Here is a 24,047-nt window from a genome sequence, read left to right on the forward strand (position 1 = left end):
GCTAGCTGTGCAAACGGGAAGATCCGTTGGGTGGGTGCAGGCTCGGCGTATACGCAGCGTTGGGATGGCAGTCCCGCGTATATCTCAGCATACCAGCGCACAAGAGGGCACTTGGAAAGCCAGGCAGGTATAGACGACGAGATCAACAACCCATATCCACCCACCCATCTTCCCCGCCGATTTAAGCGACTTTCAGCGGGCACAAGGCGGCGACGGCGGGTGGTGCTTTGATGCTTTAGAGTACATTGGTGCTTTGGTGCCTTTGGTGCCTGTGCTAAGGTGTGCTAAGCGTGCTAAAAGTGTCTGTGGAGTCGACGGGAGGGCTAAAATAGGCTGAGAGACCGTCGCAGATCAATCAGTTCTCACACTCTCAGCCTCACTTCTGGCAATATCATTCGCTATTTGCTATCGTGGTCGACTGTGCTGGAGATGATCGGTGGAGATGGAGATTTGCAGACAGTAACTAGGTTGGAAGGTGGAGTGGCGCACGATGTGATTGATGATCAACACAACGGCGGCAGAGTTTGTTCTTGTCGATTTAGTGCTGATGGCTGTACCTAGCTAGCTAATTAGCCACCCTGGATGAGCGTCGTAAGCATTACAGTACCTTTGAAGAGGACTATTATGGTACCTACATAGCTATCGTTCATGTAAGATACAGATACCTACCTGGTAATTAGGTAGTAACTATGAACCAACCTAACTAAGCAGTGGGGGATATGTGGACTCATCTCCATCTGATCCTTGAAGGCCCCCCATATCATCCGCGACTCTCCGCTTGGTGCATTTCCACACCAGCATCCAAACAATCCCAAACAATTCGCTGGTCGCGCCATGACCATACTATACACCTTGTATATCATCCAATTGTGTTATTGTGCGTCCCGTCTGCCCCATGCTATGTCTCATATCCCTGCCTGCCTGCTTGCTTACCTCCACCTCCACTACGAGTTATGTATGCTCCGTGGCTTGTATACTTTGTATCGGGCGCATGGCAATCTTTCTCGCGTGGGCTGATAGGCAAATAACAGCAGGATACCGGTAGCAAAAGCCATCTAATCAAAAACCGCGTAGCTATCCTCGGACCAAACTCCTCGAGGACGACGCCAATAAAGTGACAGCGGAACGTGTTCAAGTGCAGCCTTTCTTCTGCAGGGAAACCCTCACACTTAACCCGAGACGGCCTGGCTAATAAGCCTATTCGTGTTCTAGACTGTTGTTTTTTGCGCTGATTTCTATTCCCTTTTTCCAGTCTCGACCTTCCCGCAACGCTAATCTCTCCCATCAGCCCGCTATGTGAACTTGGTTCACTACAGCTTCCCAGCTTCCAGCTACCACTCAACCTCCACTCCACGTCTATTCGTGCTTCCACGTCCTTTACCTTTTCTTTCAGCTTCATGCACCTTGTCCAGTCCATGGAAGGTGGTCTCTTGTAACTTGCATCTCTACACATCCATTCCCGTGATTACCTCTCCTTGCCACTCCTTCTGGGCTGACTGTCTTCCCAATCGAAGCTACTGGCCCTGCCAGCCCATCCGGGCTCACCACCCCGAACCATAGCAACAGCAACCATAGCATTGCTTCTTGCATTTTACTTCGTTTTGTTGGCCTCTGAGTGGGACATGTCCTCGAAATCTGGCCAATATGCGCATTCCTATAAGGGAGCAGCTGGGTCTGCTTGTGATACTGGCAGCTCTGATCGCTTTGGCTGTTGTAGCTTCAGCAACATGGGTGCGTACAACTTCACTCGAGACCCAACGTGGATTGCAGATTGTACTGACCTCTGCACAGATCACGACGCGTAACTTCGTGCTCGAATTACGGTGTGTTTGAAATGACCGTCTTTCACAAGAAAGTATCCGCTGACTCTTACACGCAGAGCTACTCGGCTGTCTCTTACGGCCTCTCTCAAGGCTGCGCAACTGACCTCGAATCTTGCTCTTATGCAATCACAAGTTCGCTCTGCTGCTAGTCGACTTGTCATTCAGAGCGCACTACAGCGATACAACAATGGCAACAACACTGTGGAGAATTGGACTCGTACGAGAGACGACTTAGCTGCAGTCTTTCAAGGTGGAGGCCAGAGTGGACTTTTACTACAGGCTCGAATATTCGCGAAGAACTCAACAGGTCCCGCCGGCTCAAACACGACTCTTGTTGAAGCTACCGGAGTCGACGTGGTGGATACTGTGCAACTACCCGGCCTGAACGCAGACGGCAGCTCCATATATCTCGGCTCTAATGGCAGTTCTGGCTATCCGTCGAATCTCTATCCCAATCTCACTTACCGGAATGACGGGGAGAATGCCAACACAGGCGAGTTTGTGACAGTGGATGGCACGCCTATGGATTCGACAGATACTCTTTTGCTGGGACCATGGCAACTCAATGAGACCGTCTCTTTGCTTTCAATCACACTTCCTATCATCAATAATACATCCGCTTCTGACATGCTCGGTTGGCTTACTGTCGTATTGGATGGCAGGCTGATTGGAGACGTCGTCGCTGCTAGGGAAGGGCTCGGAGACTCTGGAGTAACACTTCTTATTGGACCTAACACGCAGACCAACAGGTTTCCCAGTGGTATCTTATCAGATAGCAACAATGGCAATCCACCAGATAATGTGGAGGTTGTGTACAAGCTCGCACCGACAAGGCGTCAAGATGTTGGCGCTCGACACACTGCTCGCGATTATGGCAGCTCCAGAATGCCCTTCAGCCTAGACAGTTTTCCTGCAGCCAAAATTGGATTTACCAGCAACCTAACAACTCTGGATAACGCCAACAACGCTGGCAGCGCGATATCTACTCGTAATGAGGAAGGCTTGAAAGTGTCTGTAGGCTACGCTACACCCAGCACATCCCTTGTGGACTGGCTTCTTGTGGTAGAGCAATCACGAGCTGAAGTTTGGGAACCTATAAACCGCCTCCGAACTGTCCTCCTAGCCTGCATATTTGCCACACTAGGCGCTATGCTTTTATTCGCTGTCCCGGCGGCCCACTACGCTAGTCGACCGATACGACGGCTCAGAGATGCTACCAAGCAAACAGTCACACCTCCTGGATATGGCCCCTCGAGTCCCGCGAGTAGTCCATCATTCCTTGATGACGACGTGAGCCCAGGGCATGTTGCAAAAGAAGGCTTCTTCGCAGCTTGGAAGAGATTTTCTATCAGAAGAGACGCGGACACGGATGGTCAGCAGGATGAAGGGAGACGAACTTTTCGCATTCCCGGAAAAGTGAAAGACCGGAAACACTACATCAATGATGAGCTCACAGACTTGACAAGGACCTACAATGAGATGTCAGACGAGCTAATGATGCAATATGAAAGGCTTGAGGAGAGAGTCGCTCAGCGTACAGCTGAGCTGGAATTAAGTAAAAAGGCGGCCGAGGCAGCGAACGAAAGCAAGACGCTATTCATCGCGAACATTTCGCATGAACTCAAGACTCCATTGAATGGGATCATGGGTATGTGCGCTGTGTGTATGTCGGAGGAGGATCCAATCAAGCTTAAAAGATCCCTCGGGATTATTTACAAAAGTGGTGACTTGTTGCTGAATCTCCTTACTGATCTGTTGACTTTCAGGTAAGTCTTTCAAAACCGTTGGGCGCATTCGAACTTGTGATCTAACATTTCTTCACAGCAAGAATCAGGTCGGTCAGCAATTAGCGCTCGATGAGAAGGAGTTTAGGCTTCGCGATATCAGCACCCAGGTGCTGGCCATCTTCGAGCGCCAGGCGAAAGAGAACCATATAGATCTATCGATCAACCTGGAAGGACCCCTCGAGGCAAATACGGACCATACGGGCATCGTTAACGAAAAGCTTTCATACGGTCCTTTTGGTCTCGGCAAGGTGAAAGACATGGTCTTGTACGGTGATCAGCATCGCATCCTGCAAGTATTGATCAATTTGGTGTCTAACAGCCTGAAATTCACACCCAAACACGGGAAGGTCATAGCAACGATACGGTGTGTCGGCGAAAGTAACATACCCATTAGTCGACACGAGTCGGTCCACTCTCGCCTAAGATCAGCGAAATCCAAGGTCCCATCTTCGGCAAATTCATCTACAGGAACATCTCGGCTGGTCAACACTGCAACTGCAAACGAGATAAACGCATTGCAGAAGCCATCAGTATATGCGCAAATTCTAGCAAGCGAGCTGAATGCACCACCACCTGCTGGTCGTGTGCTTGAATTTCAGTTCGAAGTGACGGATACCGGACCTGGGATTCCGGAACATCTACACCAGCGGATTTTCGAGCCTTTTGTGCAAGGTGACCTTGGCCTAAGCAAGAAACATGGAGGCACGGGTCTAGGTCTGAGTATCTGTTCGCAGCTAGCAGGGCTTATGAGGGGCCATGTTGATGTGTCCAGTACCCTCGGTCAGGGCAGCAAGTTTACCATGACGATACCACTGAGACACCTTACCAGTGGTGCCGACAGCACGTCTGGCTCAAGTATCGTGTCTTTCGTACCTCCTCGAACAAGAAGTCTTGACCGTGGCCCCGATACGAGCACCGACAACGACGATGCGAGTTCCATGCGGTCGTTCGCATCAGCACCAAGTCCATCGAACGGTCCCGTAGCTTTCGATACGGATACGCAGCCACGACTCGTGGGCCTAAGTCAACCTTTCTTTGCGTCCAATGTGCCACTAGAATCGCCAGATTCGCAACCAGCAGCCATGGAACGCGTAAAGGCTGAAGCCTCTCATCGAATGGCCAAGGTCAAAGTCCTTGTGGCTGAGGACAACAAAACCAACCAGGAAGTGGTACTAAGGATGCTGAAGCTCGAAGAGATCTACGATGTTACAGTGGCCAAAGACGGCCAAGAGGCTCTAGATCGAGTGAAGGAAAGTATGGAGGACCACAAACCGTACAGCTTGATCTTCATGGATGTGCAGATGCCGAACCTCGACGGCTTAGAGTCCACACGTCTCATCCGTAAGACTGGCTATACAGCACCAATTGTTGCTCTCACTGCCTACTCGGAAGAGTCCAATGTCAAAGAATGCATCGCGTCAGGCATGGACTACTTCCTTTCGAAGCCCATCCGGAGGCCACAGCTAAAACAAGTCTTGAAGACGTACTGTCCCACAATTCAGGAAGAGGACGAAGAGCGATCGATGTCATCAAGCTCAGCAAAAGTCGATTCGCCCGCGGAGGAACGCGGCCGTGGAAGCTCGTCTCCACCAAAGCCTGTCCTCGGATCTGTAGATTTTGGGGCCACGAATAGTACCAACACTCGAGATGGACCGATCACACATCCCTCACGAGAGCCCTCTCCAAAAGCATCCTGAACACTCGCATCCAGTCTGGTACAGCTTCTGTCTCTGGCTGACGGTTTTACCCTGCGCAGGTCGACCTCCCTGCACATGTCATGATCATTTCCTTGTACGGATAGCGTATTTTTGGGGCCAAGGGACTGGGAGACATTTGTCTCATATTTCCATGTAAGTATTGACCAGCATAGTAAGGTGTGTGGCGTTTTAGGGTTGGTCTCCTGGACGACTTAAACAAATAAGGGACGACCGGCTCGCTGTATACAATCAGGGCAAAAAATTGGGGAAAAGTGAATATTCTGAAAAAAAAAAGGGCTCAACGACAGGTGTGTCGAGCGATCCTGTCTCTCGTAGTTCGATGACGACGATTGTATATCTCTATAAAATCAGCATAATAGTTAATGACACGCTCTACTAGCTCGATTGATCTCTTGAACTAAACCTCGACAACAGTACTCCAGATGTCTTTTAATAGAAAGGCTTGTGTATGAGCATTCACCTGTTGACATCTAGTTTCCTCGGTCTGGTGGATCAGGTGTTCACGCTGCATTGAGGGTATGCTATGATATGCACTTTAATGGTTATGCAGGACCGGTATGCGTGATGTCTGTAGTGCGCTTTTGACACTTGTAGGTTTTGTTCATTTATATGTCTTGGGTGTGGTGATTGTGGGTGGGGTACAAAGTATTATAAGAATATATTGGATTGAATGTGTGTGTGCGTGTGTGTGTGTATATATAACCTCCAGTTCCCGCTTACACTCCACTACACCACCAACCTATATACACAATCTGCACATCTAACAAACATGCAACACCATTAAATTACACGTATAGTAAGGCATAATTCTCCTTCTCTCTTTTCTCTCTCTCTCTCTCTCTCTCTCTCTCCAAGAGACCCCTAAAAGCACGTCCGTCCCCGCGTTCCCTCTCATAATCTCCGGTCGTCTGGATCGGAGAGATATCAGGTTTTGTATAGAATGGCAGGCAAGCCCCCTTTGCCTCGTTCGAACTGTTTTTCTCTTTTGAATTGAATTGAATGAGTGCATGCGTACTTATCTCACTTGATGGTCTCTTTCTTTTTTTTTTTTTTCGCTCTTCAATCGTGAGTCTGGACGGACTTGACAAATTTCTTCGAGTGCTCACGACACGCATACTTCTACTTACCCACCCATCCATCCATTCACACAAAACCCCAACAAGAGCGAGAGAAGTAGGAAGAGAACAGAAGAAAGAAGAAAGAAGGAAGAAGAAATAAAGGAAAATGCCCTTCTCCCCCCTCCGACCACTCTCCTTCCTCTTCTCCTTTTCCCTCCTCCTCTTCCTCCTCCTCCTCACAACAACGACAACCGCCTCCGCGCTCGTCCGCCGCGAGTACGACGCCTGCACCGGCCACTACAACACAGCCCAATGCTGCGCCACCGACGTCCAGGGCGTCGCAGATCTGGACTGCGCCAATCCGGCCGCCGTGCCTGTGAGCGCGGATGACTTCGTCGCTGTGTGTGCGGGTGTGGGACAGAGGGCGAGGTGTTGTGTTGCGCCTGTTGTGAGTACTTCTTTTTTTACCCCCTTTCTTGGTTCGCTTTGGGGTCTTGGGGATTGTTGGGGATGATGATGGGCAAGGGGAGAGAGAGTTTGTATGTGGTGTGTGATAGAGAGAGATAGGGGCTGACGTTTTGGTGTTGCTTTGTGTAGCTGGGGCAGGATGTGCTTTGTCAGACGCCGGCTGGGGTTAGGAGGTAGGATTTCGGATTGTGGAGGGGGAGTGCTCTGGGAGTGGTGGTGAGATGGTTGGGTTGTGAGGGAGTGGGTTTTGGGGGAGGGGATGTAATGGTGTGGTTTTGTGAGCTGGATCATCTGGGTTGGGATATGAGGTGAATGGGCTGGATAGAGGTGTGCATTTTGCGTGCAAAGGAGGGTGTTATTGATGGTGTATGAAGAGAGAGGAGAGAGGAAGGCTATGGGGAATGTACATATATATCAGCGGTACTTAGCTACTGGGAATGCATACATGAGTGCATGGTTTTCTGATAATAGTCCTGTTGCTCTCATATCATTATCATTAAGTCTATGTCTAGATATCTATACATCATCAAGAAGAACGCTACGTTCTATGCACCTTTCCCATATACCAACTCTCTTTTCTATCATGTGACCTCTCTCATCATAATCATCATCATCATCACCACCACACGAACATCACAGACAAACCACACGCCAGACTTCCCAGTCCTCCATTCCACCCGCTCCCGATCAAACGACCAGCCGCGCCTGTCGGCCTCGCCCCATCTCCATCTCCATCCCCGTCCCCAGACCCCGTCGTCCGCGCCGCTCCGCCCGTCTCAGCCACCGTCCGCGCCCCCGTCCTCGTCTCATCCCCAAAACTCGACTGAACCGTCGTCGTCGTAATATGCATCTCCGCCACACTCCCCGCCGCAGCCGCCGCAGCCCCAAACACACTCATCATCAACTGCGTCATCTCGTCCCACGCGCTCGGCACAGGCGCATGCACAGGCACAACCCGCGTCGCCGTCGCATCCGAGACTACAAGCCCCCGGCTCGGATCCCAGACTATTGTCTCTGAGCCGAGGACAGTGCTGAACGTGTGGGATGCGTCGAGGGTGATTGTTTGGCTGCCGAGGGTTAGGACGGAGGGCGTTGCGGGGTCGAGGATGAGCGGTGTGCCGTCGGGGAGTGTGAGGAATGTTGTTGGGCTGGAAGTAGGGGGTGTTGGGGCGGGGAGGAGGAGCGTGGATGTTGTGCCGTCGTGGGCGACGACGAGGCCTGTGGATGGCGCGAAGAGGAGTGTTGTTCCGTCGATGATGGTCGAGCTTCCTGGGGAGAGCGGGACGCCGTCGTCGTTGTCGTTGTTGTTGTTGTTATTGGCCCTGGAGGGCCCGATGATGATTGCGCTAGGGTCGTTGCCAGATGTTGGGTCTGGGTATGTGATGATGATAGGGGTGTTGTTGATGGATGTGAGTGTCACGGGCGCTGGACCTGCGTTGTTGTCTGGGTTGAAGGTTGGAATGGCGATGGTCTGGACGGTGCTGCTGTCGCCGATGATGAGGTTGTTTCCTGGTCCGACCGAGATGGTTGTACCAGAGATAACGGTACCTGGGTCGCCTTCACTGAGGGTCTCGGATGGGTTGAGGATGATGGCGCCTGGGTTGGTGGGGTCGTTGTTGATTGTGCTGTCGCCGATTGTTATGATTGGGACAGGCGTGACCGCTGGAGGGTTTTGGGCCGGTGCGTCTGTTTTGCCTGGGTCGTTGTTTGGAGGCGCTGGGTTTGGGTTCTGCACTGGATCAGCACCGTCCGTTGGGTCCGAAGGGTCGTCCTGTGATGGATCTGCACCACTGCCTGGTCCGACCTTTGTTGGATTACTGCCTGGATCAGATGGCTTCGAGCCATTGACTGGCTCCGGGGTAGTAGGACTCGTGTTCTGTGCTAGCCGGGAGGGCGCCACGCCAGTCTGAGGCGGTGGAGATGCGGTGGGTTCAACAGAAGTTGGATCTGCGACGACTTGAGCGCTTCCAACAGCAGTCGGAGGATCACGTGAGCCGTCCCAGTCCAATTCACACTCCGCCCATGCAGGATCGATTGAACGGACTTGTCGCGGCACGGCTAGACGAGGACTGTATAACGACGGAATGATAGTATCGCAATCGTTCGTTCCCAGCCAGGGGTTACACTCTGGCATACACTGATATGCACTCTGCGGAACTGAGCCGACCAAGTCACCAAAATTGAACGGATAAGGCGTGACGCCGAGTGTTATTCTGACGGGCAGACTTCCAGTCGCAGTCGTCCATTGCCAACCACACATACTGGAAATATCACTTGAGGGTATTGCCACGATGGAGCCTTCGTGAGTAGCTCCGACTTGGCCCCCCTGGCAGGGTCTTCCAGCAGATATACTCCTGTACTTTACGTATGCACTATCTGACCAGAGGGTGATGGTCTCGTTAAGCACGACCGATTCATGCGGATGAGAGTAATGAGTAACGATTTCTGCCATACGAGATTAGCAAAATGTGGTAAAAAAAATTGTTCCAAGGGCTCATACTTCTATTGAAGAGAGGATCTGTAGTAGCACATAGATCCCTTGAAGTGGCCGGAGGAGCAAAATAGATCAATTCGACATCGTACGCAGCAATGGTGCACTTCGCTGTGTGCGAACAGGACGACGATTTGAAAGACAGTTCGTCGCTCCATGAACACTGCGGGACGGGTCGGAATGACAGCTGGTACATGGTGTCGTAGATTACCGTTCTCTCGCCACCGGGAGTGAGAAGCAGATCATCATAGTAGTTGAAGGCCTTGGACAGATTGTATGTGACGCCACTTGCGCCTACAAGTGGTGTATATACATCTCCGTGCACAGTAATGGCAGGTGCTGGAGTGATCAGAGGAAGCTCAGAGGTCTTGCCGTTGACGACAACAGCGCTTGGCGGGTTCGCGAGAGACACTATAGCTTGCTGTGATGCAGCAAAGGATGCGTCTTGTGAGTCCCAAGCCGATTGGTAGTCTGAGACTAACTGTGCACAGTCTGACGGATTAATCGTACATGTCGGCCTGGTGATTGCGAGGTGAGGGTAGGTCCAATTACCGATGTCAGTACTGAGAGTATATGTGGTCGTCGAGTACTTCGTAGTTGTAAGAGTGTAGTCCTCTGAGGTGGTGATGTTGAATCGTGGGTAGCCATCACATTGAGTCGGAAGGGCTCCAGTAGCAAACCACGTACCCCAGACGCCGGGTTTATCTGTTCTCACAGACACGGAAGTATAATATGACATTGTTGGACTCGGATTCCTCAGACTGGACTGGCGGACATATCCCAATTTAGCGGCGTTGCAACTTCGCGCGAAGTCTGTACCTAAGCACATGTTAGTCACATTGATATCGAGATAAGTCCAGCCAATCGTTACCAGATCCATTGACTGGCCCAGTATAGTTCTGTAGTAATGCATCCCAAGGTCCAAGCGTGGTCGAGGAGTTAGCAGATGTATTGAACATCCGATTAGATGGTATGGAGGCATTGCCCAGTGCTACTGATGATGTGATTGTAGGAAACGAGTTCGTGGAGGCTGCAGAGCTAATTGGTGGCGTGGAAAGTGAGGAGTTTGAGAATTTAGGGGGAGAAATTCCTGGGGTAGAAGCCGAACTAGATGCCGCTACAAGATTATTAGCATAAGGCTTGCTCTGGGTTTATGGTGTATTTTTGCAGACTGTACCTACCTCTGACGCCAACAAGTCCGCCAAACAACATCCAAGTCCCCTGGAAGAGCATCCTCGAGACTTGACTACTGGCCGGTAGATAGTAAAGCAAAAGTCCCAAGTTTCATCGTAAGCTTTGAGGAGGCGATCTGGACCTCGTATATGTACGCGCAGGGCATCAAGCACACTGGCAGCCCCATAACGGCGGATGCAGGCACCAGAGAATCTGACAGCGTCGAGATGTCGTTTAGCACCAGCATTAGAGTGGGTAAAGTGTAAGCGTGTGGAGCAGAGTATTTAGAAGAGTAAGCTCTAGTGTAAACATGCCGGGATAGACCCATGTCGACATGAAGAGGTTAATTTACAGGTCTGGGGCTGAGCTGCACCCATAGCCATGACCGGGTTGGTTCATGTACTACAAGCAGATTCCACAAAGAGTGATGGCCTTGTAAGTTGACTTCGTCAGAGTGGCTATGATGGTATCAAGACGAAGTTGGGATTCGGCTCGAGTAAATGGCTCTGCTCTCGTGTGAACAGTCATGGAAGTGGAATGCAAGACATATCTAGGAACCATCTGCCCCATTCGATCATCTTACGTGATACCTCAGCCAGCATTTTCGCCAACCCGTCAGTTATGGATACTGGATATGATCATGGAGCAGAAAGCAGAGATCAGAAGGCCATTGGATGATTTCGACAGGGAGCGGAGGGGGAAGACCTCGGCCGACGCCGTAATGGCCGCTTGTTGAGTGACGAGCGGGATGCGGGATCCGTCGTTTTCCTAGAACCTGACGAGCTTGGCACTCGCATGTCGCGCGATGTCTCCCCCACCCAAATTTACGTGAGACGGACATATTTTGGCATTTTATTATATACTCGTCGCCATATGAGGTTTTAATATACGTATACTATCGAATATTAGTTAATATACTTAGTGTTAAGTCTCCACGTATTTTTTTTACCTATATACCCTCTATGAGGTTAAAAAAACCCGCTCGAAGCGTTTAATTTACTATAGACGCGTCAACTAAACCTCCTCCTCCTCCTCCTCCTCCTCGTTAATATAAATCTACTACTAAATTAATAGAGGCAGCTACGGCGAGGGTAATAGCGAAGAAGTAGGCTTATAAACGTACTACGGCGTCGAAAAATCCACGGATTATCGATATTTCTACGCCTCCTAAGGCTATATCTCCTCCTTCTCCTCCTCCTCCTCCTCGTCGTTCCTCTACTCCTCCTCCTTCTACTCCTTCTACTCCTCTTGATTTATCTTCTCCTATGAATTAAGTAAATAGTAGTTAGAATAAGGTTATAGAGGTTAAGGAGGACGTGGAGGAGACATATAAGATACACGTGTCCTAGAGATTACGTGTTAATAGGAAGAACGAGGCGGCTAATAAACTTACTACTATTCCGCGATATACTTTTAAACGCGAGGTATATAAGGGTACTATTAATAAGATAATTAGTACGAAGCTTAATATAGATAACTAGACCTTCGAGACTTATTAGATTATATATAGTCTTAGTATAAGGAAGAAGTAGAGAAGGACACTTACTATTAATGACTGGTCGATTATTAGCTAGGAGAGACTCTATATAGTTATAGATGATATCTACTCGCTTGCTAGTACTAAGGATAAGGTTATTATAGTTACCTTTAAGGATAGCGTGAAGTGCGAGTCGTAGGCTAAGAAACCTTAGCTATCTTAGTAACGTATTCGTCATCACGACTCTTCTACGCTATTACTAAATATAGGGCTTCGAAGTTCGCTAAATATAGAGAATCTCTAAGGGCGTGCCCGAGTAATATATAATAAGGCTTAGTAGAGGAAGGATGCCGGTCTAAAACGGATCGAGATAATTAGCTTAATAGAGGTAATCTATCGCTATATAGACGTCGGTTATAGTAATAAGCAAGGCCACTACTTTATTATTCTATTCTTATTAGGACGTCTTTATTATAAGATTAAACACGCGTCGATAGAGCCGTAGGCATACGCTATTACTATCGGTATTACTAGCGCCTCTATTAAAGATCCTCCTATAGGTATAATAAAGTAACTTATATCTAAGCCCTATAAGAGAAAGTTAGTAAAGAAGCTAGATAATACTAGGTAAGTCGATATTACTACCCTCGTAGTAGAGTATAAAGCTAAGAAGCTAAAAGCAGCCCTTAATAACATCGATCGTTATAAATAGAATAAAATTAATAAGGCTAAGGAATAAGCTAAGCGTCGACGATTCGACTAGTAGATAAGGTAGACTTAGCTTTATTAGGCTAGATTTAATCCTATATTCGGAGCACGTATGCCTCTATATCCGATAACTATACCACCGCTATATATATTACCCTTACCGACTCGTGAGGTTAATAGTTAACGCCCTCGTAAGATTAATAGTTAACGCCCTCGTAAGGTTAATAGTTAACGCCCTCGTCTATCGACACTACTAGATTCGATAAATCCCGCCCCGTATAGTAGTCCTACTTAGCTAGAACTCTATTAGGCTAATATCGTTTAATTAGTACTTAAATGGCGACTAGTAAAGGAGACTTATACGAGGACGAAGGATAGAATTAGGTTACTCCGCGAGTACGCCGTTAAAAACTATTATTAGTATAGATAAGTCAAAGAGATTACTCGTCCTAGGACCGCTTATTACGAGACGGCGAAGTCGTATAGCGTCCTATTAAGTATTATCCTAGATGCTCGTCGCTATCTTCATGAGTATAAGGGTAGTCTTAAGGTAATAGAATAGGAGGAAGCAGCGAGGGCACTCTATAGGCTTGCCTCTAGCACTATCTAAGTTATTTAAGTAGAGATATCGCGGTTTTCCTATAGTACACGTGTATATATAATTAATTTCATCCTCTATATTACTATATTCAGCTATATACACGAGGGTAATATAACGTATACGCGAGGGCAACGTGATATTAGTCAGTAAATATTATCGTAAAAAGTCGACTAATATACCCAACTTCCTTAGTAAAACCTCTCTTCCTACCACGTCTAAATTACTTTAGATTATGGATAATACGTTCCCGTAGCGTTTCATTAATATACTAACTATTAGTAGTATATATAAAGAAGCGGAGAGTAAATTAATCGTAGCAGCTATCTATAAAGGCGCGGTATAAGAACTCCTTAAAGTTAACTAACTACTCACGTGTATATAGATACTACCTTTAAATCCACGCCTTTAGTACCGCCTATACCATCTTAATAGGGTTATAATTAGGCGAATAAGGCGGTATATATCGAAGTGTATAGCTAGCTATAGTAACCATAGGAGCGACGTCGTCGTTAGTGTGAAGAGAGAGATTATCTATTACAATAACCATCGCCTAATTAGGGTACTTTTCTTATAGGCTAGGGAATAGGTATACCTCTAGCTAGTCGATAAACTCTTCCTTATTAAAGTAACCCTTCTTAACTCTATAGGTAACGAATCTATTAATAGAGATAGCGCCACACGCGCTGTACGTCTAGCCATAATTAATACGAGTAGATTACGTAGGTATCTCTCCACGAGGAGCCCTACCTCGCCTTCTCTACCCTATTTTCTTATTAAAGATAACCTTATTAATAAATATAAGGCGCTTAGTAGGTAACTAGGTAATATCCTCACGATAGGAGCGACGTGTAACCTTAGAGCGGTTAGAACTAATACGCTTTAATAGCCGCTAAGTCTATCCTCGCTTTATTAACTACTTTAAGATAGTAGACGGTAAGGTTACTATCTTGAGCTCTTTATATAGCCATTTAGCCATCTTATTAAGGTATAGCTATCCCTCCTAGAGTAGGTATTCGAATAGTAGGCCTATAATATAATCGCTAAGGATAGTCTCACGACCACGCGTCTTTATAGATTAAGGCTTATTCCGCTAACTATAGGTATCTAGGTTATACCTCACGCGCTAGACTATTAATATAGATACTTAAGACTTCTCTATAGTAATAGTAGTTAGCACGTCGTGCTCGAGGAGGAAGTTAATTCGATGATAGGTACTCGCGTCGTACGCTCTACTAGGTAGGCCCACTATCTATATACGCAACTATAAGCCTAAAACACTAGAAATATATAAAATAAGGCCTATACTAACTCCTAGATGGCCTTAAAAACCTACCGAATACGTATATTCGGTAATTACGACGCGTGGGCGACGAGTATACGATAAAATGCCAAAATATATCCGTCTCACGTAAATTTGGGTGGGGGAGACATCGCGCGACATGCGAGTGCCAAGCTCGTCAGGTTCTAGGAAAACGACGGATTCGCCAGCGGGCGCTTAAGCTTAACTAACTCTCGCTCTCGCTCTGCACAGCCTCGTGTCGGAAGTTGCCTATATTTAGTCAGTCGTGCAGGTTTCTACAATATCCATCTCCATGCGGCCTTGCATCTAAGAGCCGCAGTGTATACTTGACAGTAGAATCGTCATTTTCGTCTTCAGAACGAGATCTTGTAGATTCTACTGGTCTTAGTCAGCTCTGCGAAGATTCACTGCACTAGTGGTGAGCATGTCGTTCCTTTCATCCTCGTCGGAGCATCTATATGCTATGAGATAGTGGAAGTACTAATCAACGGGCTCGCTCGGCGGGAAACTCGAATCATGTGTCTTTGAGGGTCCCACCAAAGTGTGGATGGACCACGATTACGGCCCGAATCGTCAGACATCGAGTCAGCCATTCAGAACAGAGTCTGGGCATGTCACATCCATCGTCCTGTGTTCGCTGAGAATGGATTAGTTTTGGATTGATAAATAAATGTAGCCTGTGTATAGGCTCCCTTCAATCCGTTTTAATGGCGCTACGTTCTGTCAGCACTGGCGATACTGGAGCTCCAAGCGAACGACTTACCTATATATTCTCCTCACAAATGCATAAGATGCCAGAAACCCCACTGTCCCAGTAAGAAGACTGTATAGGGCACACGCCAAAAAGCTGTAAGCAAAGAAAAGCACCCCTGACACAAAGCCAGAGACGTGCAACTTCGTCATGTAGTACCACCCGGAGTACAGGAATATCCATATTCCGCTGGAAGCTCCGACAAGAAAAGACTGCCACCACCAATGATAGTTCTGCTTTCAGATTAACGGTTTGAGAAGTGATGCCCTGGATCTCACATACCTCCGCATTCAGCTGAACATATGTCGCCACGATGCTGATTTCCATTACTGTAATCAAAAGGACGATCGACACTACTGTCAGAAAGCCAAACACATAGTAGTACCCGGTCTTATCTTGCCACAAACTCTTGAACACGTATAGCAACTCAATGAAGATGACACCAAACGGAATTATACCGGCGAGTAAGATGGTACGCGCACTCGCGATGTACCAATCCGCTTTGGGTAGCTGTCGAGGAATCGCATTAGTCTTAATCGGATGGTCCCACGCCCCAACATTGTTGTACCCATACCAACCTCCTACATATACCAGAGGAAGTTGGATGAGGAGCCATAGGCAGAGTATTACAATCAAGGATCCGAAAGGAATTGCTGTGCTCGAAGCTTGAGCCCAAGCGAAGAGGTTCAAGATAAAGACAATCAAGAACAGGAGACCTGGGAGTGCTAGTCCCGTCACCAGAACATTCTTCTTCCACTGCTTGCCGCCCAAAGTCTTGTAAATCCGCGCCGAATAGTATCCCGAGAACACGCCAGCGAAAACAAACAGGCCGATACCAAAGCTGACGTACCCTCCCCGGAAGCTAGGATTTAGGACGCCAAAGCAGCTCAAGGAAAGCAATCCGATTGTCATAAATATCAGCTGAGCACCGGAACCTACAAGCGGTGCGAGGATCCCGCCATAAGCCGGTGGACGGAAGACATCGCCGTGTACTAACTTCCAGCCAGTGGTGTCCTCGAGAATCTCTTCATCGGCCTGGTCTTCCACAGCCTCCAGGTCTAAGGGTTGGCCGAGGAGTCCTTTATCTACGCCGCCATGATTCGACTTACGCTTCCCTTCGATTCCGGCCTGTATGTCCCCACGGACGGTCCGCGCAACAATCACGGCAACGACTGCTGTCAACAGCCCCAGCACAACGAGCGAGTTGATGATTGCAAACCAATGAACTCTCGAGCTATCATCGGCGGCAAAATACATGTCCCATCGGTTTCCCCATTCCAAACTATGGTCTTCCCGGAAGTATACCGAGTACGAGAAAGGTATTGTCAAGGTCCGGTCATCAGGACCTTTCTGGTTCACTGGATCGGCTCCATTCATGACCAGTTCCATAGCCTTTCCAGTCCACATGACAGTTTCGTTACCCCTGACTTGTCCCGTCACGCTGGCATCCACGCTTTTTGGGTAGATCTCAAACCCCACTATAACTTTTTTGCCTGCGTCCCCGTCTCGTCCTGGTGCTTTCGTATACCGAAATACCATGGTGACATGGTTGTTGAGGAAGAATCTCGGCTCAGTCTCCTTGTTATCAACCCATCCCATCTTGAATCCTGATGCATAGTACGCTCTTGACTTATCCGTTGTTACAAAACGCGTCGCCCCCGGTAAGTTGTCCACAATCCATTCTGCAACGTAACCATCTCTTACTAATTCTATCGCTTTTTCGAGTGATGCCACGTCCACATCTCTCTTGCATAAAAGATTGAACTCATCATCCACGTTCATTCGCAAACGATAGTCTGAAAGGGATACCCTATCTCCTCGCAATATTTCTCCAAGATTCAACGATCGGGACTCTCCGCTGAGGGTGTGGCCACCACGTAATTCTTGCACAGGCGGGCAGATGAAAGGAAGTTCGGCATACGCATATTGAAGCTGGGTATTGTCTGAGTAGACTTTATTGACGAAAAGAGGAATGACTTCGCCGTCACCGTAGCTTTGGATCGTCCAGCCTATGGTCCTCGCGTGAGCACTGGCAATGAAGTGAAACACAGGAACATGCCATACCTGGGATGTAGAAGCTCTGGGTGAGAGTGGCAAAGCATAACAGCGATGCATAGAGCCGGGACTCCGTGCGCATCTTTACGCACAATTAGGCTAGATGTTCGTGCCCGATTCTTGTGTAGCCTGAAGATGAAAATGTGACATAGATCCGAATGTCGTGTAATCCAGTTTCGTAAAGACAATCAAGCAGCAGGCCCAGCTCTCCGGTGATTAGATTTAGACAACGTGCGCAAAAATGTGTCCATAGCTGAGGAAGTTCGTGATGATGCCTCCCTACCTACCCTGCAGCTGTCGCGCTGCATTTCGTGGCGCAGGTACTAACCTTAGCGTCCTTTAATCAGATCAATCCTATTTAGCTTAGAACAGCCACAGATCAAATAATACCTTCTCATAATTAATGCTTGGCCAGTACGATCCATCAAACTTCAATTTCATCGTCATGCGCACATGCTTGCTAGCTCGAATGCCATTCAAACGAAGAATCGAAATATCTATTCTCCTGTGTGCGTTGGATGTTGTGTTCTCTTATTGGCAGAAGGTGCAATAGATAGAGAGCTAAATCTCTGGGTCTCGCTCCGCATATCTGATATTGAGACTCAACGAATGCGTCCGTAGTCCGATTGTCATATTGCAGCGAACCTGATATGGCGCCAGCGCGAGACACTTCGAGGCATTCTTCCCTAGTCGTGACTTGCAAGATTATACGTAGCCCTAACCCGCCTCACATCCGGTCTTCCGTCCGGATCCATCACACTGCCACCTAAGATACTTTTTTTCTTCGTTACTATAGCAAACGAGCACGGCGACCAGGTTGATACAAGCGCCAGTTCCGAAAATATTCATCTCGCCGCGTGTGAATCCGTGTCAAGGTCTCAACAGCAGCCGCCTGACCGAGGCATTTAGACGGTTGTATGAACATGGAACTAGCAAAAGCAGATAATTGTCAAAGCAGAAGGGGATGACAATGAGTCTGTTCAAGAAGAAAACATAGATTGAGCTCTCTCGTCTAGTGATACTTGTTCATCGAAAGCTTTTTTTATCAGCATCAAAGATGAACACTAAGTGGCTATGTCTTCCGTGACATTCCATTTCCACGCTGCTGGATAGTCTCGGCGATGACAAGCTTAGGATCCGTGTCAGAACCGAGTAATAATATCTCGACTACCCATTGGTAGCGAAATTCTTTAGCGCTGTGTCAGAAAAAAACAATTCATGACCTCCTGTGAACACTCTAAAATTTCGAAAATTGACTTTTGGAACCATGCGACCTCAAAGCAGGCAACTGTCATTCTTTGCGCGCGACTCTAGAAAGGGATTGAGTACAAAGACATGCATTTCATTACTTCATACCAGCCTATCAATGACGAATGGAGAGTGACCAGAAACAGGTCTTTCTAGTATATGCATAGTGAGGAATTGAAAACATGGTATTACCTTCTTCGTTCTACAGATTACGGATCAAAGTCATCATTAGAAGCATCTTGTTATAAAGAAATGTCGTTGGCTAGAACGGAAGCGCAGATACCCGAGACGTGGTAGTAAATACTATTACTTATCTAGCGAAATATAAATATGATCTAGCTGATGGATTCCTATAGGTCATCTCTCAGAAACTGAGTTGATCAGTTCTATAGGGAGATATTTAATATGATAATACCTACCTCTCTCTACTCGTCTAAAGGCATAATTCTAAAGTACGAATGATCTTAAAAAAAATCTATGCCATCATATGATTTGTGTCCGAAAAGCTGGGTGCTACCCTCTCTATTGGTTCCATGGTAGGGGATAGAAAATATGAGATCAGAAGCCGCCTACAATATGCCTCGTAGGTTGAATTATTTGCTATCTATGCGTGAGTTTCCGAATACGGGTACGCGGCTCAGATGTGTGTCCGCCCTGATCCGTGAGTTAGGAATAGCATATGTTTCTGGTCCGGTCGCCTTATAAATAGAGGACCTCATCCACTCGTTATTCTTCCTCTTCTCCTTCCAGTACCTCCCATTCTTAACAAATCCTCTCCACCACTTATAACTCTTCACCACAATCGCACCTTACAATGCTCTTCTTACTCGGCCTCATTCTCGCGGCACCTCTCAGCAGCGCTTTGCCTCAGCAGATGGAATGTGGCCCAAAAGTTGTGCCAGATACCTCTGCCTGCGCGTTATCATCATCAGGTCAATACTATATATGCCATAACGAGGTTTATGATCCGACCTGCCTCGGCTTCAGCTTGTTGTCATGGCCGTGCGAACTTGAAGGAGAAAGCGGATGTTTCAAAGACTTCTCGCGAGACCATGAAGGGGTGATCCATTTCGAATGCAGGCGACGAACCTCGAAAGATTCGCCAGAACCAAGTTTCCAAGACCTTGAGGCTTATCCCTTCCGCTGCGATAAGATTCGCCAGTAGAACTATTGGTAAGTACATTCTTCGTTTCATGGCCTGAAGCTACTTTCTTAATCGCTGATTAGAACCACTATCACACACTCGCTCAGAGGGGTTAATATCGATTGGGACTAAGCTGGGGAGATCTATGGCATCATGGTGTATCTCGGGCTCGTATGGCTATCGGAAATCATAGATATAGTTGGAAGCATCATTGATAATGAAGTCACAGCAAGGTCGTATGGACCAAGTATGTTCACCAGTCTGGTTTCTGTTGTTCCTCTGCAGCTAGACGCATTATTCACCAGCATGTAATCAAAAACACATGGTCATTTCATACTGCTTCTGCCTCGCTCGTGAAGATGTACCGTGAAGTGTCTATGTACTTAGATCAGTGTGGTCAATATATACATTGCTCTACCACACGACACGCTGAAGCCGATACGGGACCATACAGTTCTCGTAATGCGTATCCTTAATCGTTCACAGATGGTAACATACAGCTGAACCTGTTCGGCGATAACAATCCGCCTCAACACGCCATCCTATCCGGCCTCGATCGAAGGCCAAGGTCTAAGACTACTGATTAGGCCTAAATCTAGCTTGAAATAAGGCCTTGGGCTGTATGTGGATATATACCCATGTTACTTGATCTAACACACGAGTAGTCTAACCAATCATGATAAGATTATACTACTCTTGGCAATCTTTCTAGAGGCGTAGATTGGGCTTGTGTTCTTCATCAGAATATTTGATCAAATTGAGCTTGCATGGATTCGTATTGTATGTCCCGAAGTCTGTTTGACTCCTGATTAACCAATACATGATCTTGGAGAGCATGTATCACATCGTCCATGCAGTTGTAAATTCCAATCCAGCAGCCTTGTATTACCTCACGCAGCGGTATCCCCTTCAAGACTGGGAATTTGCCCTCAGAATACCGTTGTCGAACGTCGCACATCCGATTGGGCGAAGTTTCGAGATCATAGTGAGGAGGCCTGCCCGTTATGATTTCGTACATCGCACATCCGAATGCAAATATATCGGTTTGTGTGCTTATTGCGGGTGTGCAGACTCGGTAGCTGAACCATTGGTAACAAGACGTAGCTTCATGTCCATCAACGCTGCTACCCTCGAAATCGATGAACTTTAGCCAGTGGTTGACAAGGATCATGTTTGGCACTCCAACATCGGCGTGTATTATACCTTTGTTATGAATGTGTTGCAACGCGACTGCAGCTTGTTGGATCCAGCGTACCTTTTGCTCGATGTCTGTTGTAACATTTTCTGCCTCACTATTCCGAATTACGTTTTGTAGAGGTTGACCTCGCTCCAGGATGAGTCCGTTGTTTTCTATCTCTAGTAGCCTCACGACATTTGGGTGGGGGCCGAGTCGAGAAAAGACTTGGCATTCTACATCAATACCTTCAGCGAAGTACTTCTTCAAAACTCTTCGTTCATCCAGCGCGTAAACGAGGCTGGATTTGCCGGCAGCGATACAATTGTGATTGGGATGTGGTGGGGATATTAGATCCATTCGTAGCCAAACGGGTGTAGGTAGATTGTTCGTTAATTATATGGTTAGACGAAAGGTGGAATGAAGAAGTAGAGAGAACGATGACAATCGTGAGGTCCGAGATCCGAAAATTTGCCGAGTACTCTGCTGACGCCTGCGGCTTGGTAAAAAAAAAGTCGTGGGAATAATAGTTTTCAACTTAGCGCCCATATAAAGTAATATTACTTTATAGAATACTTTTATTCTTACTTTCTAATACTACTAAACAATAGTCTAATCATAATTTTTAGGTACGTCATATATAATTTGTAGACAGCCAAGAAGTGCGGGTGCACCTCAGGCACAAAAAGTGGCCATCCGCGTATTTGTTGTATAATAAGGTCTGGCGGCCCTGGCCCAGTACTGTCAGCATTTCTTATCACCGGAGTATATCGAGCATCCCCATTTTCTCGAAAGCCACGATTAGACCTAGCACCAGGTCTCTTAGTAGCCTAGCTTAGAATCTCGGTCTCACACCTACGTAGCTACCCTCAAGAAGCCTCTTAGGAGGGTACGGGTTAGGATCGGGTTAGGAGGGTTCCGGGTAGGCTATAATTAAGAGAGCGAAGGGTGCTTGCGCCCACCACTGTTGTAGGTTGTGGTTACCTATATTAATATACATTGTGGTAGCTGCAACAATCATGAAATCGTCTACATCAGTGATTTCTTTCTACAATCTCTCTAGCAAATTCTGCGAAACTTCGCTTCTCATCAATCATTTCCCATAGATTTGGCTGTGTGAATACTGCCAGAGTATTCCGTGCCACCCTGCCTGTATGTTTAGTCGCTTTGGCGCCTCGGACAAAGTGCGGGACGGCTTTGAATTTGCCTTTCGTGATGATTTCCAGTGCTTCTCCGGTTTGGAATGCAAGGCAGTCTCTCGGTATCGCGACTTTTGTCACAGCTCCGCTACGCGAATGGATATAGAGCCCAGCTTGCGGATCAGGAGATTGGGCGAGTTCGGTGAGGTCTTTTGGTACATGCGACCTATCATTTAGTTCAGAAAGGCCTCTTAAAAGCGTAGGGACTGAAGCATCCTCATCGATGAACATGGCGCTGGTCAGACCGGTCAGACAGCCGTGATCAACATGAGTTGCGCACCAGTCGTCTTCGTCGGCGGATTTGTTATTGTCGGCAGACGGAGGAGGAAAGTAATGCAAAAGCCTGGCTTTTGTGCTGACACTACTGTTCACGACGTGCTCCAGGTAGCCCGGTTTGTAGCCATCGATATTTTTCTCTGCATATCGATCACAAGCACGCGCAACTAATACAGCGACATCGATGATTAAAGTACACAGTTCTTCGAAGCTTTCACGAAAGCCAGGGAGAGTGTCTTCAGATGGCCAGACGTTTGGTGCAGTGTACTCAGGAAATGTCGGGTACCTGGTTGCCAGTGACGTTTGTGTATCTCCTTGCGAGAACGATGGCGCGCAATTAACGTAGTAAGATCCTTTGAAAGTATCATATGCTCCGTCCTTCAATTTCTCTTTCCCAAGTGACCATCCGACGAGGTAGTGCGAGTCGGGCGACTCTAGCTGTTCTGTTCTGCAGTAAGTCACAAATTCTACAGATGGTTCGGAGGCACGATATCACTTTTAAAAAAAACTCGAGCGGGTGACACTACAGTCCGACTTACTCAAGCTCTGCTCCGGTAGATTTGCCAGGTAACTAGAATATGACAGTAATCGTAGACGCAAACTTTGAAATCTCTCTGGGAGACCTTTGACAACGATTATGCCAAGACTCTCGGGCCCGAAAGCCTCTTCCAACGTCGTAAATGGTATCGAGCCTTTAACCGCGATCGTTAGCAGCTGTTAGACCTTCTGGGCCACGGGGATAAGGACCTTGAGTCAGGGCGTCCAGCTCTACGGTCACCGCAGACTTTTTTTCGAGTATAGACATGTTCGAAGACACGAGGAACACGATGCGTAAAGCATGAGACCAAGGCGGCTTTATGAGCCTTATGAGGGAGTCTGCGGCTCGAAGGTGGAGTCAAGAGGAAAGATTTGATTGGTAGTCGAGCAGAGCTGCCTTGACCTTTCAGTTTCAGCCCAAGCGCCGGTAGACGGCGTCATCCGATTCCGACGTCGATTCGCCCATAAAATATAAGCTGTGGACAATATCAATCTTGTGAACATCTCTTACTTGCTGACTGCAAATCTAGCAGAAGGACTGGCTTGCTACTTTTTCTTCTGGGTGGCCCGTTTCTTCCTATACAGAACCATGAGACGCGTTCTGTCTTCACGCGTACCGGTACAGGAGTAGGCCGTTATACTCGAAAGTGAAGCTACCGTTGCAACTAAGCTGTCGTTGTGAAATTTGTGCTTACACTATCGATAATATTGGTAGGCAGTATGGTGTGAAGGAACTCGAAGCGGAGTTACGCTGTAGAGACAATTGAAAACAAGGACGAGTCGAGGTATATCAGGACTTCCCTTCAGTAAGTACAGCGTAAGAATGAGGGATCAGATTGTGAGGCTGGATTTCTGATGTACCCGTGGTGGAGGAATTGTTGGTAGTGTAGCGGGAACGACAGAGTCACGGCGCAGCTATGTATTATCAAACAGGAAATCGATGAACTGAGCTTTTACTAACCCGTAGCAGATCACAAATGGACATTTGAAAGGCATCGCTCGAAAAGTCCGTCAACCTCGAGTCTACGACGCGCAACCTGAAATTCGCATATCAGGCCT

The 24,047-nt window shown here is 47.6% G+C and overlaps 6 protein-coding genes across 6 annotated transcripts; 2 read left to right on the forward strand and 4 right to left on the reverse strand.

The window, feature by feature from the left end:
• Positions 1–1,644: 1,644 nt before the first annotated feature.
• EJ05DRAFT_485729 (uncharacterized protein) lies at positions 1,645–5,307 on the forward strand (the record flags this gene model as incomplete). Its single annotated transcript, XM_033745473.1, has 4 exons — positions 1,645–1,731; positions 1,792–1,823; positions 1,880–3,589; positions 3,648–5,307. The coding sequence occupies 4 exons, from the start codon at positions 1,645–1,647 to the stop codon at positions 5,305–5,307; spliced, it is 3,489 nt and encodes a 1,162-aa protein (XP_033601077.1).
• Positions 5,308–6,552: 1,245 nt separating this feature from the next.
• On the forward strand, positions 6,553–6,928 carry EJ05DRAFT_510529 (hydrophobin 2; the record flags this gene model as incomplete). The annotated part of the gene is made up of 1 exon (XM_033748180.1): positions 6,553–6,928. One exon carries the CDS (start codon positions 6,553–6,555, stop codon positions 6,898–6,900), a length of 348 nt encoding a protein of 115 aa, XP_033601078.1. The 3' UTR covers positions 6,901–6,928.
• A 379-nt stretch (positions 6,929–7,307) lies between these two features.
• On the reverse strand, positions 7,308–10,427 carry EJ05DRAFT_359820 (uncharacterized protein). The gene is made up of 3 exons (XM_033741053.1): positions 9,355–10,427; positions 8,100–9,299; positions 7,308–7,567 (listed from the first exon to the last, which is right to left on the reverse strand). Exons 1-3 carry the CDS (start codon positions 10,325–10,327, stop codon positions 7,542–7,544), a joined length of 2,199 nt encoding a protein of 732 aa, XP_033601079.1. The 5' UTR covers positions 10,328–10,427; the 3' UTR covers positions 7,308–7,541.
• A 4,386-nt stretch (positions 10,428–14,813) lies between these two features.
• On the reverse strand, positions 14,814–17,680 carry EJ05DRAFT_452150 (uncharacterized protein). The gene is made up of 4 exons (XM_033742409.1): positions 17,420–17,680; positions 15,638–17,364; positions 15,368–15,588; positions 14,814–15,317 (listed from the first exon to the last, which is right to left on the reverse strand). Exons 1-4 carry the CDS (start codon positions 17,490–17,492, stop codon positions 15,299–15,301), a joined length of 2,040 nt encoding a protein of 679 aa, XP_033601080.1. The 5' UTR covers positions 17,493–17,680; the 3' UTR covers positions 14,814–15,298.
• Positions 17,681–20,144: 2,464 nt separating this feature from the next.
• On the reverse strand, positions 20,145–21,385 carry EJ05DRAFT_475938 (kinase-like protein). The gene has a single exon (XM_033743920.1). It carries the CDS (start codon positions 21,334–21,336, stop codon positions 20,542–20,544), a length of 795 nt encoding a protein of 264 aa, XP_033601081.1. The 5' UTR covers positions 21,337–21,385; the 3' UTR covers positions 20,145–20,541.
• A 238-nt stretch (positions 21,386–21,623) lies between these two features.
• Positions 21,624–23,256, reverse strand: EJ05DRAFT_510533 (Clavaminate synthase-like protein; the record flags this gene model as incomplete). Its single annotated transcript, XM_033748181.1, has 3 exons — positions 21,624–22,894; positions 22,991–23,143; positions 23,199–23,256. The coding sequence occupies 3 exons, from the start codon at positions 23,254–23,256 to the stop codon at positions 22,011–22,013; spliced, it is 1,095 nt and encodes a 364-aa protein (XP_033601082.1). The 3' UTR covers positions 21,624–22,010.
• Positions 23,257–24,047: the final 791 nt, after the last annotated feature.

Source organism: Pseudovirgaria hyperparasitica (assembly GCF_010093815.1).
Source record: "Pseudovirgaria hyperparasitica strain CBS 121739 unplaced genomic scaffold EJ05scaffold_7, whole genome shotgun sequence".
NCBI lineage: Eukaryota > Fungi > Ascomycota > Dothideomycetes > Acrospermales > Acrospermaceae > Pseudovirgaria > Pseudovirgaria hyperparasitica.